Below are 21,165 nucleotides of genomic sequence, written 5' to 3' on the forward strand. Positions count from 1 at the left end.
CTGGGGGCTCTTCACAGGCCTGAGTGGGGGTCTGTTTGTCAGCTCTAAGCGGGCGGTGGCGGGGGGTCTTTGTTGCCGGAATGTCGTGCTAAATGGAGGCAGATGGTCTGGAGCAGCGCACGTGAGGCCGCCAGGAGAAAAGGGGGCCTTGCTCAGCAGGGTCGCCCTCAAAAGGGGTCACTGCGGGTCACAGCCCCTGTCTGCCTCCAGTTAGCGCGCTCAATGGAGACCATGTGAGTCCAGATTGGACCTTAGTCTGTCGGGCCAGTCGCCAAGGAGATGCCAGACCCCGGGTTCTCCCAGTGGAGCAGAGGAGCTGGTGGGACGGGGGCTCCCACACTTTCATAGACACCCAGAGTCTATAAACCCCGAGTGAAGCGTCAGGAGTGGGCGTGTCCGCCCTAATGGGTCTTCACCTCCCGGATAATAGACTGTCTGTTGATCCGCTCGCTGTATTTCGCGTCACATGGTTCCTCTGCTTTGTCCCGACACTCATTTGGCCTCATTACCTGGCGAGGATGTATTGCTCAAAGGCTGCGACGGAGGGGAATCAGCCCAACATGTGTTACTGTTAACACTGACAAGTTCAACTCTGACTCGTTACCTTATTTGGTCAAATACTGCGTCTTTAAGCTTCAGCATGGAGATGATTCCCGCCGTTTTATTTTATATTTTTTTACTTTTACATTTCAGTTCTTTTTATCATTTCATTTTTTCACCAGGTTGATTTCCTAGATTATTCTTTTTTTAATCTATATTGAAAATTCTGTTTTCATCGAGGTTATTTTAAGCCAATATTGCTAATTATTTTTGTTTGTTTCTCATCTGACGATTTTTTTTTAAATGGTAAAGTTTTAGATTGAATGTAATTAAACAAATAGTTAGACTATAAACAATAAACGTACACCATAATGTTGTTATATTCCAAGAATAATATACATTTTAACACATCATTTTCTTCATCTTAAATATTCTTCTGTTTTTCACAAACAACAATGTTTTGCTTTTTCTTAATTGGTTGTTGTTGTTTTCTATTCACGTGTGTCTCAATTCTACGTCATTTTTATTGGCTTTGTTGTCTTAAATAATTAGTTTACTTTTTTGTTCTAAATGTTGTTTTTTTAATCAACAATTAATTTTTTCTGGAAGAACTTTTTTGAACACCTTTTTGAAAAATGTATGCAAAGTATTTTAAATTGGAGGAATGTAGATGATTTGTATTAAAAATAGTCACTAGTCAGGTTCATTGTTCCTAGACCTCCTGTATCAACTGGACCTCCTTGTATCAACTGGACCTCCTGTATCAACTAGACCTCCTGTATCAACTAGACCTCCTGTATCAACTGGACCTCCTTGTATCAACTAGACCTCCTGTATCAACTAGACCTCCTGTATCAACTAGACCTCCTGTATCAACTAGACCTCCTGTATCAACTGGACCTCCTGTATCAACTGGACCTCCTTGTATCAACTGGACCTCCTTGTATCAACTGGACCTCCTGTATCAACTAGACCTCCTGTATCAACTAGACCTCCTGTATCAACTAGACCTCCTGTATCAACTGGACCTCCTTGTATCAACTGGACCTCCTGTATCAACTAGACCTCCTGTATCAACTAGACCTCCTGTATCAACTAGACCTCCTGTATCAACTAGACCTCCTGTATCAACTGGACCTCCTTGTATCAACTGGACCTCCTGTATCAACTAGACCTCCTGTATCAACTAGACCTCCTGTATCAACTAGACCTCCTGTATCAACTAGACCTCCTGTATCAACTAGACCTCCTGTATCAACTGGACCTCCTGTATCAACTAGACCTCCTGTATCAACTAGACCTCCTGTATCAACTAGACCTCCTGTATCAACTGGACCTCCTTGTATCAACTGGACCTCCTGTATCAACTAGACCTCCTGTATCAACTAGACCTCCTGTATCAACTAGACCTCCTGTATCAACTAGACCAGCACAGCTGAGAGGAAATCTAAATAGTTCCTGATTCTTCTATGGATCTGGTCTCTCTGCAGGTTCGCGGGCCGAACGGTGAGCAGTGGCGCGTTGGTTCTGGTCCTGCTGGAGCTGAAGGACTCGGGATCTGCTCTGCTGACGCTGCACACGGAGAAGAGCGTGTTGGCCTCCATGTTGCTGCGTGACCTGAAGAAGGCGCTCGCCTCTGCCTGAGGCCCCGCCCCCTCCTGACCCCGCCCACCTGTAGAGCAGGTACTGGAGAGCAACACAGTACCTGTCATCCCACAACACATCCATGCTGAGAACATCCACTCCATCAACACATGAGACCACGACCGCAGCTCTTGTGTCTCCGCAGTGGTCAGTACCAGTGCGAAGATGGACTTCACGCATAAAACATCTGTTTTTATCATTTCAAGACAGTTCATTCTTGTCATTGAATATCTGAAACACAGACGTCTGCTCAAAAGTCAAAGTTTGATTTGTCCGATGCTCCTCTCGGTTAGCATGCCGGTCATAATGTAAAGGCCCATGTATGGAAGGTAGAAGCTGATGTGTGTCATTGACCATCGTGCTGAGAAGAAAGTGCCTTTGCTGCTGAATCACTTTTGTAAGTTCCTCCTCAACAATAAAAGATGAATCCTGAGAGTGTCGTCCGTCCTTCTGCGTCCTCTAGATCTAGATCCACAGACACACTCAGACCTTGATGCTGTTGTTGATACTGTTGATATGTTCTCATAGAATAATCCACACATAGTTGTAGAAAAATGTACACATTGTAGAAAAACTGACACTTTAATGTATACATTCTAAAACGTTGTACAAATACAATGTTTGGTTTGTAAATACTTGAATACGTGACTGTTGAACAAATACTGACACACACATAAATAGTCAAACACAGACGCCCAGAACGCTGGAGGTACTGACAGAGTCACAGACGGGGTTCTGCTGCCGGTCATTACTTCCTCATCGAGCGACCGGGACGTCGCCCGGATCATAATGAGATTCTTCTTCTGCTGGCGGCGCTCAAGTTTCTCTGAAGCGCTTCTGTGAGGCGCTGGACTAACGACTGCATGTTTCTCTTCTCAAACGTTCAATCAGCCGCTCATTAGACGACAGACACACTTAGCTTCGCCGATTTGGTTTTTCACTTTCCCTCGTCGCACTGATCAATGAGCTCCGGGCCCACGATCTGCTGCTGTGGACGTCCGAGTCCGATGCTCAGACTCTTCTCGGAGGCCGATAATCACTTTGTGGATCAATGTGTTCTTCAGCTGCTGGAGAGGTCACAGGTCGGGGCTAGCATAACGTTAGCACACAAGCTAGTGATCAGAAGGATGGAGCCCAGCAGGGTTTCCTCCACGTTTATAGGTGTGTTGTTTTGTCATCACAATTTAAGACACAAAAGTGTGTTTGTAAGGGGGCGGGGCCTCAAGAAAGCACATTTAATTAACTTGTGATTGCACTTTAAAAAACACTGACGTGCATTAAATCCTGATCAGTGAAAATGGAGAGAGCGAAGTGAAAGTGTGTGTTCACAGGCAGGTAAACACACACACACACACACAGCTGTGATGTATTTGTGACGCTGTTGACGGATGACTGGGATGAAACGAGTTAATAGAAGCTAATAAGTTAAAAGCGGTGGGGGGGGCAGTGAGTGCCACTAAAGTGCTCCGTCCTTCTTTCACTCCACCATTTGTCGTGGTAAAAAGCTTCGTTCTTAAGCAGACGACAGAACCGCCGTGATTCACGCACAAAAGCCCCTCGGCTCGTCTCCGCAGGCGCCTAATGAAGAAGTGTGTGTCGTAAAAGCAGCTCGTAGTGACACACACACACACACACACACTTGTGTCAGTCTTTTGTGTAGATAAAAGTGTCTTCAGCAGCAGAATATTTTCCGACAAGATTTGTTGACTCGTCTCCACACGTGAACGTCGACGTAGATGATGAAGGACCAGGAAATAAATGAGTTTTTTAATGTCATTTTATCGATGGTTGAAATCTTTCATCACCTTTTATACAAAACATTTTTAATGAGAGAAAGTTTATCTTCCACATCCGTACTTCTCCTCCTCTTTTTGTCTTCTCCCCTTTTTCCTTCCTCCTCTTCTTCCTCTCCTTTGTTTTTTCCTTCTCTCATCCCTCCTTTTATCCCTCCTCTTTGGCTTATCTTCTTCCTTGCTCCTCTCTTCCTTCTCCTTGTGTTTCTCCCTTTTTCTCCTTCTTGTTTCTCCTCGTCTTCTATTCCTTTCTCCTCTTTGTCTTCCACTTGTCTTTTCCCCTTCTTCTTCAGTTCCTCCTCTACCTATTCATCATCTCCTCCTCTCTCCTCCTTCTTCCTCTTACCTCATCGTCATTTTCCCCTCTTTCCTCTTTCTCTTTTCCTCCTAACTCCATCTCCTTTTCTCTCCTCTTTCTCTTTTCCTCCTCTCTCCTTCCTCTCTGCTCATTGTCATTTCCTTCTCTCTTCTATTTCTCTTTTCCTCCTCTCTCCTCTTTCTCTTTTCCTCCTAACTCCATCTCCCTCTCTGCTCATCGTCATCTCCTTCTCTCTTCTATTTCTCTTTTCCTCCTCTCTCCTTCTTCCTCTCTCCTCATCGTCCCCTTCTCTTTGTCATTTTTAAGTCTTCTTCCTAGTCCCTAATCATCATCCTCTCCTCCTCATCTCTTCTTCTTCTCCTCTACTTTTTCCAACCCCCCCCTCCACCTTCTCTGCTTCTCTTCTCTTCCTTCTCCCTTTCCTCTCCCCCTCTTCCCCCTCCTTACTCTGTATCGTTTGATTGTTTCACTTATGTTGTTACTTGAGTGTCTAGTGTTGTAATCTCCACAGGATTACCAGTAATCCAGTCTCACATCTGCTGACGAACATTGAATCTTTTCACATGTTAACCGCTGCCTTCCTGCAGCAGCTCACGGTGTTAATTGGCTGATTGAGTCCATTTATCTAATCCTCAGTCCCTCCAGCTCCGCGGGTGGATTTGGGTGAAGTGTCGGACTCTGAGTCTATTCAAACATTTCCATATGACGAGTGCTGTGTCGGGGTCTCTGGCTCTCCCTGGAGAAGGCCCGTGTGGCGTTCGTGGTCCACACAAAAGGATCCCTCCAGAGCGTTTAACTCTGCAAAAGTGCCCGAGCGGGGCCGGCCCCCCTCAGGGGTCATCTCGGGGGATTAGCGGCAGGGATTTGGGAGGAGCAGTGGGGTCCTCGACACCTCCTCCGGTCCAGTTCTCTTCCCTGCCCGAGCGTGTTCAGCACCGTGGAAATGAGATGTGCATTTAAATCCGAGCCGTCCGGCTGGCGCGGGGTTAATTACCAGTTTGCTGCCCACGCGATACATCTGTGAGTCCTGGAACCCCCCGACTCATGCTCCAGCTCCGGGGAGGATTTTTAAACACCACATTAGCATTCAGATGAGGCCTCCGGGTCAACCGGAGATCAGGTCCTGGAACACCCAAGCAAGAACCTGAGAAACTCACCAGCAGTGTCCCTGGACTTTGCTGACTGAAACATGTTAACACAACACTTAACTCGATATTTTTAAAAAGTAAAACATCTACAAATTATGTCACAAAATCAAGATTTTCAAGTTACTAAATAGAACATTTAAAAAACATAATCCGCCACTTTGACTCTCCCCTAACTTTTGACCCCTAGTATATTGACCTACTTCTTTAGATAAACTTGAAATATGGAAGTATTTATTTTTCAGCTGAAAACTAACAATTATTGCCTAGTATACAATATCATTTTTAGTTTTGTTGTATTTATTTTATTTTGTAGTACATGGTAGTGAAAAAGATCAAATACACACGTCCTCCATAGACATCCCCTTAATAATAACAATAATAACAACAATACAAATATGAACCACTCTCTGAAAACAAAACTCTGGACAAACTGAACACCCCCCTGAAGAAAGAGAATGCTAGGTTTGCCTTCAGACGCACAACTGCAGATACACAACTGGACAACAGTGCTGCAGCCACTTGGTGTGTGAGTTTGTGTGTGTGTTTTTGTGTGCATTGGCCGTAGCAGCTCACCTGAGCGTCACAGCAGGTGACCTTTCCAATAATTCAGCAGCAGCCCCGACAGCCGGGCCCTTCACACCCCGATAATTTGATTACAACAGCATCTGTAACATACTGGCTGTGAACATGTGGACCAGGTCGTGTCATGTGACTTTATGTTTGACTCACGATTGGTCCAATGTCAACTTCTTATAACTACTAACAAGTATTTTCTTTTAACAATAATGTTTCTCTGAACTGCTGTATTGTTTGGTGTTTTTTTTTTTTTTCCTAAAATGTGGTTTCATTCAATGTTGTTCTATTCAGGAATACATATGTCCCCTCTGTTGTCCTTTTTTATGTTGTTCTAAAAAATATCATGTTTATATTTTTATGGATATTTTTTTGAGTAATGTAAAAATGTTTAAATTATTAAAACAAGATAAAAAAAAACATTTTTTTCAGGGTTTCAGTAATTCATTTTCTTTATAAACTCTTTTTGTTGTTGTTGTTTTTTTGTATTTCGGCTAAAATTATTTACAGTATTTATTATATTTTTTGTGTTTGTCAGCATTTGTTCAACAACCTTGTAGGTGTGTAAAAAGAAAACGTAGTATTTGTACAATATTTTTATTTGACTAAAAATATGTTTGTTTTTTTTGGACTGTATTTTAGGTTTGAAATTTGGGTACATTGACGAGGTCCGACCCCCTAAATCGTTCTGACTTCGATTGAATTCAAACCCACATCCTCCCTGAGGCGGTATTGCACCTGAACGCACCACCAGAGCTCTGAGAGACTCCGTGGAAACAAATGTTTAAATTAAGCAGAGGAAATAAAGTGCCGTGATCCGTCGGGCTTTTTAGTTAAAGTGATTTGCTGAACTTTGAGCAAAGTCACATGACCGAGAGGTAAAAAGCTGACTCAGACTCACTTACTAACTTACTACTTAGTAACACACAAATCATTGAGGTCTGTTTTGGATTTTTAAAGATTTGTGATGGATGGGAGTTTTTTTATGAGTGACTGTTGTGATAACAGTTACCGCTCTGTTGTTTTTTGGGTGCCAGGTCTGCAGCAGGTAATTCGAGCTGATGTTTGTTTTAAAATAATCCTGCTTTTCCGTTTATCAGGTGATTATTCTGATTTTATTTTTATTTTTTAATAGAACTTCTTTCATATTTTATGATTTTTAATTCACTGTTTGTAAATCAATATTTTATCATTTGTATCTCTTTATCTATGTCCTGAAGTTTTTCATTCTTGGGGGCTGAAGTCTAGTTCTTTAGGTGAGAGGCGGGGGACACCCTGGGCAGGACGCCAGCAGGTCACACAAAGACACACAACTATTCACACTCATACCCACGTACAATTTCCCCCAAGTTCCCAATCAACCTCCGAATGTTATATTCTTTTCATCATTTATTTTCTCCAGATTTGATTTTATTGAACGTGTTTTTTACCATCATTGGCTCAGGGCTGATCTTGACACACCGGTAAGACAAGGGAGATGGTGATTGACTTCAGGAAAAAGTCCCCACCACATCAACCGGTGAGCATCCAGGGCTCGGACATTGTGCTAGTGGACAGCTTCAAATACCTGGGTGTTCACCTCAACAATAAACTGAACTGGTCCACACACATCAACGCCGTGTACAAGAAGGGCCGAAGTCGCCTCCACCTCCTGGGGAGACTGAGGTCCTTCGGAGTGTGCAGACCACTTTTAAGGACCTTTTATGACTCCGTGGTAGCCTCTGCTATCCACTACGCTGTGGTCTGCTGGGGAGCAGGCAGCACGGACCGGGACAGGAAGAGACTGAACAGGCTGGTCACGAGGGCCGGCTCTGTCCTGGGCCGCTCGCTGGACTCGGTGGAGGAGGTGGGAGAGAGGAGGACACTTTCTAGACTATCCTCCATCAGGGACAACACTCTTCACCCACTGCACCTGACCGTGGAGGAGCTGGCCAGCTCCTTCAGTGGCAGGCTCAGGCACCCCCAGTGTAGGACGGAGCGTTATAGAAGGTCCTTCATCCCAACTGTTGTCAGGATATTTAACTCTCTACTTTAAATATCCTGATGCTAATCCGTAGTGTGTTTTTCTTCTTGTGTGTTTTTTATTTTTTTCTCCGTTTTTATTTTTATTTTATTTTTATTCTATTTTTTTTTGTTAATAGTGTTAAATTTCTAATTTTGTAAATAATTGTATATTCTTAAGATCGTTTTATTTTATTTTGTATTATCTCTTTTATTATCTCTTTTATTATTTATTTTTCCTTGCACTTTATTTTTTTAAACTGCGCTGTTGTGAAAGTGTGTTTCCCCTCTGCGGATGAATAAAGCTTTTCTATTCTATTCTATTCTTGACAGTTGTTGTAGGATACATGAGAAAAGCTCAGTTGATGAAGAATTCTGGATTCGTTTTTCAAATATTTATTTTCATATTTTCATATTTTTATTAAAATACTTGATTAAGCACAAGACAGCTTTAAAATATCAATACTTGTTTTCCACTTTTGAAATTGAAACTTACGAGACCATTGTTGCTTATTATTATTATTATTATTATTATTATTATTATTATTATTATTATTGTTGCAGCACAGTAGCTCAAGGTCTTCTCTGTTACACATTCAATTATTGATGATTGTTGAGGTTGTGTGTAAAATGTGTTGATTTACAAATGAATAGCACAGCAAACAAGCCATTCTTTTGATATCAGAAGCAAATGGCTACAACCATTATTGTGTATGCTAATGTCAATTTAAACAGGGTAAATCATCTTGTCAAGGTCAAAGGTCACGACAGGTTTCCCCCTATGAAGAAAGACATGTGACATCTTTTGACAGTTGCCGTGCAGGTGGAGCGACGACAACACTGTAGTGACCACTCAAACGCACGCCGGACGCCACGTTTGTCAGAGACTCCTCCCGGTCGCGCAGGAGTGAGCGGCTTCATTAGCCGAACTAATTTGTTGTTTGAAATGTAAAACAAGAATTTATAGTTTTGGTTTCAGCCGCGAACGTCACGACCACGACTCGGCGCCGGAGTGAGTCGGGTGTGAGAAGAGGCGCCGGCGTCGTGTTTGAACTCGTTACTTTGTCTTTTAATCAAACGCTCGCTGGTGTCAGAACAAACTATTTTCTTCATGAATCTCGCTGGTTCCACTCCACCGGGCGGCCCTTGAGCATGTTTGCCATCCTCACCCCTCCTCACCCTCCTCACCCTCCTCACCCCCTTCCATCCTTCCACTCCAGCTGAAGAGCACCAGAACATAGAGATGCACAATGGGTGACCATCTGATGCGTTTAAACAGATAAACCAGTGACCCCCCCGCCTCCTCCACCCTCCCTCTCTCTCCCCCCTCACTCCCCCAAATTAGACAATGAAAACACTCGGCTCCGGAGACACGTTCCCGTTGTTGTTTGTGATGGATCACATTCATTTACCTGCTCTGATCCGGTGAAACGACTCGTGCTGAGTTTGTCCCGAGCTGCTGAGCCGTGCTGCGTTCACTGACACCCCAACGATGTTTAATAATTTCACACTCAATTGTGGCTCAGGTAATGAAGACCGCTGGAATCTGTCAGTCAATAATGCCACAGATTCTAATCCGAAATGAGGCTGGAGGCTCCTGGAGATGATTTGTCGACTGTGGATCAGATGAATCTGCTCTGCTGAGTCACGTTTAACATGTTGAGCCAAGTTGTATTTTTGGATGAGACTGAAATCACAACTTCACACTCTTGGTTCTGTGTGGTTGTTGTGTGACTGTTGTTGTTATCAAGTGTTTCTGCAGGAGTGAGAAGTGTCTTTCATGACAACACAACAGCACTCAATCTTAACACTAATATAAATCAAAATGAAAAATATATTTTTATCTCATCTGGATTCTTTGAATTCAAACTTTTTTTCTCAATTCAAGAATTACAAAAAATACATGTAAAACACTATTTTTTGGCTTCAATGCTAGTTTTTAATTTCCAATTGTTTTTTCAATAGCCAAAACTCATCTCAAATTATTTTTTTCCCCCTTTCGTTAATAAAAACAAAATAAAACGACTTTTTGAAGTTTTCTCGTTTTTCAGATGCCTGTCAAAGGTTTAAACCCCTTTTTCCTTTGCAAAATATTGTTTGGATTCCTTTTGAAAAGAAAGAAGACAGTTTTTATATCAACGCTTTTCTTTTGATTTACCACAATAACAATGATTTTAGTCCGAAGGTTTTGTATACCAATTACCAAGAAGAAGAATAAGAATATACATATACTAAGAATATACAGTATATATATATATACATATATAATAGTATATATATATATATATATATATATATATATATATATACCTATATATATATATATATATATATATATATATATATAGGTACATTTCAAAAAAGTAGAATTGGGCCTCCTTTTGCATGAATGACTGCATGAATGCGTCGTGGCATTGAAGTGATCAGCATGTGGCACAGGTGTGCTCAGGTGTGATGGAAGCCTTCAGGTCATTGTTGGTTCTGGTGTCTCTCATCTTCCTCTTGACAATACCCCACAGATTCTCTATGGGGCTGAGTCCACTCCTTGTGAAGCTCCACCAAGTTCTTGAATGGATGTTGCTTGACAATCCTCTCAAGGTTGCGGTTATTATCCCTTAAGCTGCTGCACCTTATCCTACCACACTTTGCTTCCACTCAACCTTTCATTTGTATGCTTGGATACAGCTGTGAACAAGCAGCTTCTTTAGCAATGACCTTTTGTAGCTCTCCCTCCTTGTGGAGGTCCATGATCTTCTCAGGATACCTTTGCAGGTGGTTTGAGTTAATTGTTGTTTAGGGTGTGACACCATGACTTTCCAAAACTTTTTCACAAATTTCAAATATTATATAGTTTCCAAGTTTTCATCATCTATAAGCCACAATTATAAAAAATTCAAGGAATACATGTTTGAAATGTTTCACTCTATGTGTCATGATTCTATATAATATATAGGTTTCACATTCTGAAATGAGTAACAAAAAATAACTTTTTCATGATCTTCTATTTTTTTTAGATGTACCTGTATATGTTTATCTAATATATAACTTTGCCAAACGTGATGGACGATGTTCCCAGTGCAGTGTGTCAGTGTTGCGTTCACTGACACCCGGAATAAAAACACTTTTAATATCTATCGTTAAACGAACACAATTTACTGTCAACACATCGTAACGCTACACATCGCTACAATCACGCGCGTGATCAATTGATTTAACCTGCAGGTGTAAGGTGTGTGTGTGTGAGTGTGTGTGTGTAACAACATCGGCTCTATGATTTATCGCGTTGGGACCTCGGCTCCAGTTTTTCGGGGGGCCTGTCCTAACACATTTCTGCTCAGCCATCAGCCGTGATTAAACACCTGCTGTTGCCGGGGAACAAAGCCGCTAATGCTGTATGTATCTGTGACGCCGCCGCTCTCAGCCAATCACAGCGCGCCGTGCTCTCCTCCGCGGGACGAATTCTCCAACATATTCTTCTAATTTATGGACGGACTATAAATCAAAATTAAGCCGACGGACAACGAAATATACATCAGGGCGGAGAAGAGAGGGAAAAAGTGACAACGAGGGAGGCACACACTCACACACACACACACACACACACACACACACACTTATTTTCTCTGAATCAGTTGGTTCTGTTTGATGAATTATTCGCGATATTATTTTTGAACAACATTAGCAGCTTCTTGATATTTTCTCCTGCGACACATTTGTTTGTTTGTCAACTCACACAAAAACACAATCTTTATGGCCCGCGTCAAGATTGTGTTTTTGTGTGTTTTGGGAACATTTTTCAAACTCGCTCGCGACTCTGCTGACAGTTCGTTTTTTTTTTTTACCGTCACATTTCAGCTTCGTCGCTTTATAAGTTTCGCAACTTTTCTTTTTTTTCTCCTCTGGAGACATGGATCGGGGGACACGGTAGGGGCCCCGGATGAAGGCCCTGAGGTCACACAACAAGTGGTTCAACACTTGAGTGTGACGCTGACAATGAATCAGTAAAGAAAACATGAAGAGCGAAGCAACCAATAAGTAAAATATTGACAATATATAGAAACAAGAATGCTAAATAACACACAAATACAAATACCAGACAACAAAATAATCAAAAGGATCACGGAGAATAAAAAACATCTAAACATGACAACAACGTAAAGTAACTTCACTCATTTTCTACTCAACCCTCATGTCGACTAAGGGTTGGGATTATTTTCAGAGTAATCTGTTACTTTTTAGAGTTATAGACAAAAATGTACGTTCATTTTAATGTAACGACTGGAGCTCAGTTGTCTACGTCTTCATGATACTTGTCTGTAATGTCCATCTTTAAACACAAATAGTATTTTAAGTTTGTTTGTAGTGGAAGTCTCTCAGCTTCTGTCGGACATCTTTCCTCATTCAAACACATTGCAAGTGTCGGTGCAAGAATCAGGCTGATGGCATATCATCTTCTGCCACAAACAAATTTAAACATATACTTTAATGTTTTCCTAAACAATTTGACATGTCGAAGCTTCAATACAAGATGGGCATTACAGACGAGCACCATGGAGGTATTTGGATGTTTTTAAGCCTCTTTTCGGACAAAGATGAAGAAAAAGAAAGACAAGTGCATTCAGATTATCGTGGACATTTTGTCCATATAAAGGAACAGATTACTCTGAAAATAATCCCAACTCTAAATCGACATGAGTAGAAACTTGAGTGAAGGAGAGGACTCAAGATTTAAGAGTCTTTATTGTAATTATACAACATTTAAAAATGACACGATAACTGAATTTCGGATGAACAAAAAAAGGTCAGTCGTGGATCATCTTGTGTTGCACAAAGATGAATAGAACCAGAGGCCCCTGAGGTTTGATGTGTAGGATGGAGTCAGGGCAGAAGGTTAAAGTGAAGAATTTAAAAAAATCGAAAAAAGGAAACTCATGTCGAGAGCTAGTGGCTACAGTAAAACAAGAAGATGATGAAAAAAAACGACAAAACCCTCCTAAGATGAAGTGTTGATGAATCTCCTTCACAGTTGCCGCAGCATGACCCCCCCACTCTCCTCCTGCTCCCCCTCGAGTGACGCTCATCACATGTGACTCCTCAATCTCGCTGCTTCCCTGCATTTACAGCACATTTCTGCGTCGCGTGGACGAGCGGCAGCAGGTAATGGACTGTTTTCTCTTTCGCCGATGTGCTGAGACGCCATTTCTCCTCGTCTTCCTCCCCCACTCACCCTCTCACCCCAAGAACACGTTATTCTATTTGTCCGTCTCTATGTAAGAATTAGTCCCGGCGTCACAACAATGACCCATTAGACGTTAACCGCTAAGCTAAAGCAGCTAATTGTTTACAGTGGACTCTAATTGAGGCACTAATGGCGGCATTTCACGCCTGCTAATGAAAATAAACTATATTTTCAAGCTTATAAAGTTTGTGGGCAACAGGGCGAGTAATTGTCTTAATGTCTTCTTATTGATATTTATGTAAATCCGAACCTTTAATCAGACTGTTGCAGTGCAGGTGGACTTGTTTACAGGCAGGTTCAGGCTCATTTGCATGTAAAACGGCTGTCAAACATGTTCTTGAGACGCGTTTTTGAACCTGAGCGTGATACATTGTTTTACCTCAGAGGTCAACGACACATCAACATCTTACCCGAATTTTAGCTAGTCTAGTTTTAGTTTTCCCGTCAAAATGTAGAGTTATTTCTCTGAGAAACCACGTCTCAAAAACAAATAATTTTAGTAACAATGGTAGCAACAAAAAGCTAACAAAATCAATAAAACACCAGAAAAAAAACATTGATAGAGCCACTAATGTGAAAACACAATTCTCCTGACTCACTCACATGTTTCAAATGTTAAAGTCTTCCTCTCCAAGATGCAGCAAGTCCCTCATCATGACCATGTTTTGAACGTATTACTTTATAAAGTTCTCCCCTGTCTACAATCTCAGCGAAAGAGAGGTTACAAGAGTAAGCCCATTATAATGTAATAATTGGCTTCACTCCTCCTCCAGCCAGCTGAAATCACGCCTGCTTTGTCTATACAACGAGTCCCTTGGAGGTGGACACTTATTATTATAATAAATTACAAAACACAAAAATGTAAATGTAGCAAGAGTCACAAGTTACTGCAAACACAATTTAACTTGGACTTAACTTGGCAAATCATGCTTCCAAAATAGTGACTAATTTCAGACAAAAACAATGAGAACCAACAAACAAATAGCAACAGAGCACTAAAAAAAAGATGCAAAAATTATTTAACAATTTAAAACAAAAAGAACCGATAATGTAACTAAAAACAACAATGTTTTAAATGTGAACAACAACAAAACAGATGAAAACAACGCTACTATACAATGAACTCACAAGCAGATGGCTAAACACAACATAATAAGAGAAAATTGGGCAAAAAAGTAAAACTTAAAAAGCATATGACACAACAAGACAAGACCAAATACATAGTTAATACACAACGTTTAGTTACTTTTACTAGCACAAAAACACATTTCTTGTTAGAGTAAAAAAAAAAAATGTGACAAAGAACATGGTCTAGCTGATTCAATACAGCAAGATATAATAACTAAATGCCTCTCAGCAAAACAACAAACAACTGTAATGACAAATAACAACAGAAGACTAAAAACACCAACTTTATTAATAAATGCATTGAATAAACACAGCATTACGTTGCTTAACACAACTCAGCTGCACTCCTTTGTACGTCTGTATAACATTTTCAAACCCTTTGACGAAAACATAATATGTAGCTTTACTTTTTCTTCTTTGTAAAAAGAAAATAAATAAGATCATAAACAAGGACACGACATCACCACACATGAAAATGAAGTTTTGTTTTTTCAAGTTTCAACCAAAAAGCTGCTTCAGACGGACAGGAGAGGAGCGATGGGAGATGATTTTTCATTCCTGCCCTCCTCATCCCCCCTTCATCCCCCCTTCATCCCCCCCTACACTCCCCTTCTCCCGCGGATGCGATCAATCTGCCGGCTATTAAGTCTGTTAATTGATAATGCATACTAATTAGAGCGGGCGCCGCTACTTGGGAGACTCTGAGGAGGTAATCGCAGGCTCGGGTCCAAATGGAGCCCAGAACAGTCTGTGCAGGTAAAAGTTCATTACAGGGATAGATTGAAGAGGAAGAGGAGGGGGGACGCGGGGTTTGGTGGATCAAACATAGTCGATGACACATTTATAGTTGTTTTTTTTACCAATTAAAGCAGATTTACAAAGAGCGCCCCCTGGGATCCGCTTCAGAATCAAAAAATGGGAGATTTGAGGGCGATCCTTTCAAACACACATGGACACTAGCATGGCACATGCTAGCCGGTAAGCTAGCTCTGTGTATTTTCCTACTGGTGAGTCACTCGTAGTCAGCGTTGAACCCGTGACCTTGTCATGTGCGACACACGCGTGTTTGCTGGACTGACACATGTAATACAGAGCGACTGCTTGGCAGGGACTCAAACCCGTGGCGAATAATTGAGCCGGTGTCAGAAGAGCCAACGACACTTCGAGACTTCTCAATAGACGAGTCCCTCGACGACTGGCGGACGATCAAATGTTGAGACGAACACAAGAACGAAATGGTTCACTAGCTTGCACACACTCGTACTGAGAATGTTGATGCTTTGATCAAGAAATCATGAGTCTTTGACTCAAAATCCTATACAGGAAGTGTTGAAGAATGATTGAGACTCAGAATAGCCGACATTAACCTTGAGTTTTTGGGCAGGAAGTGAACCTAACTCATGGAACCATTGAGCCGTACATCACATCTGAGTCACTCAGACTATTGACCAGGTTTAACTCTGTAAAATACACACTCTTGAGCCATGAAAGATCATCAGTCGGTTGATTCATGAAACCACTAGAAATAAGTCGACATCATGTGTAGAAATCTTATTACAATAAAAAGGATTTGTTATTCTCCGTCTTATTCCGTGTTTGTCAGCGTGTTAATAATATTTTTCCTGGGTGCGCTCGCTCCGACTCCGTTACAGTTTCTGTTTGTTTCCCAGCTCCTCGGGGAACGTCGCCGACGGACAGCCGTGCCAGATTCATTTTCTGATCAAAGCTGTTTGATTCGGTGAGTTTTGCCACATGGAGACGTTCTCCATTACCCGGATAAATAGCCCAGCGCTAACTGTCAACCAAAACTTGTAAGCTAATAAATTATTCCAATTTCATCCGGCAGGACTCCTGAGGGAGTCGGCCTCCAGGAAATACACTTTTTGATTAGTGCCTTTCTGTGTGAGTCTGGACATCGCCACGTGTCGGTTCTGATTAGCGTCGGCGGGAGCGTCAGTCCAGAACTCCTCTGCATTATTCATGCCGCCGGCTCGGACGTCGCCACCTCCTCTGGCACCTGGAGGAGTCGGACTCACCTGAGGGGCCGAGGGAAGTCGGACAGGATCCTCCCAGAGGTGTGAACACAAACACACTCGGAGAAAGTGTGTCATCAGCACAAACGGACAGATCCAGAACACGTGACTGATGGTCGGGAGGGAGAATTGATCGGCTCCTTGTCTCGACTGTCTGATGCTCCCCATCCTCCCCCTTTTTTTGGGGAGCTCCACACACTTGAACGTAGCACAGATGAGTTTTGTGAAGCTGCTGCTCACTAGTGTGACAAAACGCAGCAGCGATGAGGATCAGCTCCTCCAAGTCTAAGACATGATTGATTTATTTTTACAGATGTTTCATGGTAAATACAATCTGGATTATATTTGACTGTTTAAAGGTTTTTCGACCTTGATTTTTTTTAACTTTTTGATTCTTTTATTTGGGTGACAATTTTTTTAGGCCCCAATTTTTCTCTTCCAAGACCATTGTTTGGACCTTCTTTTTCTTCTTTCTGAATTAAAATGTTGTCCTAGTCTCAATTTATTATTTCATTCACTTGTTTGTGAAGAATTATTTTTTTGATTTTTGTCTTTTATGTGATAAACATTGATTATTTTGAGTTTTTTTTTGTTTTTTTAAGTTGTGATCTTTCTGTCTTGCCTTTTTTTAAATGTTGATTTTTTTTTAAATAAGACTAAAACATTCTGACTCAGATTTTTGTTTGTTTGTTTTCAGGTGCTGCATTCTTCCTTTGTTTTTTGTGCATATCTTCACCACGATGATGGCAGAAAGCCAAAGAGGCGTCTCCGTGGACCATGCTGTTTGCAAATGATATAGTGATTGACAGGCGGAGAGGAGAAGAATAAAAGACAGGAATAGAGAGTGAACGTGTGTGATGAAAGAAAGGATGAGGGGGGTTGAAACAGTGGAGGAGGTGAAGAAGAGAGTACAGCAAGTGACGCTAGAGTAGCAGCCGAGTGAGGAAGACGATGAATGAGGTTCGGATGAAGATGAAGGAGTTGCTGTGGCGACCCCTCATGGACGCCCAGAGGTCAGAGCGGCTGAAAACCTACAGGTGATCAGATAGGTGGTCGTAATGTTATGGCGCACTGGTTTGTAGGGTAATGTTGATCCGGGTCGCCCACTCTTACCTCTCCTCGCCCCCACCCAGGGCGACTCAATAAGACCCGGTACGCTCCAGATCTCCGGCGCCGCTCGGCTGCTTCCAGGTCACATAAACACGAGCGTGTGTGTGTGAGCGCAGAGACACACACACATTCATCAACCAGCAAAACTGTCCCTCCATGATTACCTCTTCCAAGCTCCCCAAAACCAGCCCAGAGGGGGCTCCGAGGAGGGGTCAGTGCTCCTGGACTTCGGCTATTCGTCTTCTCAGCTCGCAAGTGCAACTGGGTAATTTCCTCCCAGCGAGCTGCACTGCTCCATTATGTCCCGACTCGCCTGGAGGTTGGAGGTTCACTTCTGGAACCAGAGGAGGCCGAGATGCTCAGAAATGTTGTTTAACTCAAGTGTGAGGATTGGAGCTCAGTTATGGTCCGGTCTGCTTCATTCACGCTTGAGTGTGTTTTGTTAGTGTTTATTTGTTTTATCAGCAGTTACATCGTCCTGTTTTTAAAATGTTTTTTTTTTTGACTTTTTTGACTGATATAAACTATAAAAACATCTTAAAAATTCCATATTCTTTTACTCTTTATTTCCTTATTTAATAAATATACTCTTTTTAATCCACTTTATTATTGCTTTTGCCTAAAGGCCCAAAATATTTGTTTTCTGTTAATCTGTACTTTTCTTTCCACTATGCAATTCTGCAAATTATTTTTTAAATGCCTATTACTAACAGATTTTTGATCTTTGAATTATTTCTCTTCATCTTTTCAGGTTAAACAAATTGGTCGTTGTAGTATGAATACAATATATTAAATGAAAATAATATAAATATAGTTTTATTTTACTTTCACTGGACTTTATGTTTCTGGACTTGAGTGGCCTCTGAGCTGAAACACTTCTTCAGTCTCACTGACTTTACGCTACACTGACGCCCAACTATGGCATCAAACCGGTGACACTTCAGCTCAGGAGGGTCCGTGACTCCATGTGATGTGGACTCTGAGGACCAAGTGTTTCTCAAGTCTCTGAAGGTCTCACTCATAGAGACAAAGACGAGACACTCACAGTTTGAGGTGAACATGTTGCACAGATTTACTGATGGATCAACAGGGATCTAATATTCGTGGAGCTACTTCCCATGTTTTGTTTGTCTATTTAACCGTTGTGTTATCTCATTGGGTCAATGTCACCTAAAGGCATGAAAAAATATGTTTGTGGTATCCCTTGTGTTGTCTCTGGGTGAAGGTGAACCACCTCCCTGGCTTCCATAAATACATCTGCAGTGGTGGAGGTCAGTCACCTTCACCCAGAGACAACACAAGGTATAAACAGGTTGTTTTTTTTTACTGCTCACGTCCCTTTTCTGTTGAGTTTTGTGAATAATAGGTTTGTAAAGTATTTATGTCAGGTATATCTTTTCTCTATTGTGGAGGCTTTTTTTTAGTACATTATTAATAACCATTTTTTTTATATATATATACTTTGTTACTGTTGTTAAGTTTTCTTTTACATTTTTGTGAATAGATATTTATGGGTTTTTTTTGGTTGTTTTCTTTCTTCTTTAATTTATTTATTTTATTCATTTCTGTGACTTGGATTTCTTTTCTTGTCTCTCTCTAGTCTTGAACTTGTGTGTGTCTTTCAACCTTATCTCTGGGTCAAGGTAACCAGGTAGCCTGAAAACAAATGTGTTTGTGGTATCCTTTGTGTTGGAAGCCAAGGAGTTACATTTTATTTTATTTTATATTTTTTTCTATATATTATTTTATTAGAAATATTTATTTTTATTTTTGTAATGTATATTTGTTAATATACTTATGGCTGTTTAACCTTGCAATCCTATGTTGACGTGTCAATGTTGCTAACGTTGCTAACATCGCTAACGTTGCTGAGGTCAGCGACCAACAAGTGACAGCTCTGACTTGTCGACCACGGTGAGAGTGTGAGAAGCTTCACGACCAGCCGTCAAGCCTCAGAAAGAAGTTTGCTGCTCCAGAGGTTTGACATGACAGGGTTGGATTATTGGTCATAAGACTCTATTAGTTGGATTCCTTCCTCCGGGTGTCGCCGGAGAGTTTTCCTCTAAACGAAGCGGCTCTTACTAACAAGTGCTGACCTTTTACTCCCCAATCACAAAAGTCATATTTCTGTCCGACACACACGTTACCCCGGGACACGTCGGTGTGAGTGCATGTCTTCTGGCGGCTAGAGGACCCCCCCCCGCTCCTCGGCGAGGGGCAGCAGGAGCCAGCTGGCTCGTAGGAGTAATAAAGAAGGAGAATCAATAGGCCATGCAATGGAGCCAAGGTGCTGCCATTCATCACACTGCCTCCCAGACTCCCATCATTCATCAAGCTCAATGAGGCAGCAAATAGGAAAATGACTATTTGTATCAAACACATCTGCACTCATCCACCCAGGTATTTTATTCCCATTAACGCCGCCGCTAAAAGACGCCGTCGGCTTGTTGTTTCTTCAAACTGCGTCTCTGTGTTTGTCAACACGAGGATTCCAGCACAGATTAAGTCCTGGGACCACACCCTCCTCCCGCCCAGGCCTCACCCGCCTCACCCCCCGCCATCCTTCACCCGCTGTCAACGCCAGAGTCGGTGACGTCTTCATCACGCTTCTCAAGTGTGTTCAAAGATGGCTCCCGATCATCGTGACTTCAAGCTAAACTTGATTCATTCTGCAAATTATTTTTGTTGTTTTATTGTATTTAAGGTTTTTCTTCGGCTGAATTTTTGCCCCAATTCTCAAGATCTGTATATTTAAGTTAAGTTAATATTATCTTAAAAATATATTTATTGGTCCATTAGTTTATATTTCGACATTGTTTTAGGTTTAGACTATTTACTGAATATTTATTTCGGAAATTTAGAAATCTAAATATTTCCATAAAATTTTCTTTTTCAAATATCACAATTTCATTTACATTTTTCATTATTATTATTTGTGCATACTTCAATACTTTTTTTTAAAATATAGTTTCATTTCATTTTACTTTTTACATGTTTTTTTTAATTTAAAATAGGTGTTTTTTCATTATTATATATTTTTTAAATCTTTTATTACATCTGCGTTTTGTACTTTTGCTTCCTCAAAGTGCATATACGATTTATTATTAACTGTCATTTATACTTGAAATGAAAAATATATTTTAGCTCAATTTGTAGCATTACCATTCACTTATTGAACTAAGGTTAACTTCTTCTATTTTCCAAATCTTAGTAAAATATAGGAATGGCTTAGTTCCACTTTTATTTAGGATTTATTTTTAAAAAAAGTAACAAAATATTTCCCTCTGTTTATTTGACTTTATTTGAGTTATGTACGCAGTATTCAAGAGTTCAAACCGTTGAAAGAATGTTTCATCTGGTGTGAACCTCCACATCCTGATGGTCAGAAACATAACCTGTGAGCCGAGCAGACGCTGGCGAGGAGCTTCAGGCGGAACTATTAAACAACAACAGCAAAGTGTTTTCTCCTGGAGGGCAGAATGATGATCTGGTGGAAAGTGAAGAGCTGAAGCAGCGTTTTCCGCGGCAGATGAGTCCTGATTGAAGGTGATGAGACGCAGGTGAAGCAGAGAGGAGGGGGTTCCAGTCTGACAGGGGATCTGTGGAGTCTCTGCTTCCTGGGTCTCCTGCTGGATGA

General features: G+C 41.3%; 1 protein-coding gene across 2 annotated transcripts in view; it reads left to right on the forward strand.

The window, feature by feature from the left end:
- ap3b1a (adaptor related protein complex 3 subunit beta 1a) overlaps window positions 1-2,617 on the forward strand; it is a 48,710-nt gene extending 46,093 nt beyond the window's left edge. For both annotated transcript variants that reach the window (XM_087791926.1, XM_087791927.1), the window contains exon 27: window positions 2,031-2,617. In XM_087791926.1, the coding sequence (XP_087648052.1) occupies window positions 2,031-2,184 (154 nt within the window). In that variant the 3' untranslated portion in view covers window positions 2,185-2,617. The remainder of the gene's footprint in view (window positions 1-2,030) is intronic.
- The last annotated feature ends 18,548 nt before the right edge of the window (window positions 2,618-21,165 follow it).

This window comes from Callionymus lyra, chromosome 5, assembly GCF_982586985.1.
Source record: "Callionymus lyra chromosome 5, fCalLyr1.hap1.1, whole genome shotgun sequence".
NCBI classification, from domain to species: Eukaryota; Metazoa; Chordata; class Actinopteri; order Syngnathiformes; family Callionymidae; genus Callionymus; species Callionymus lyra.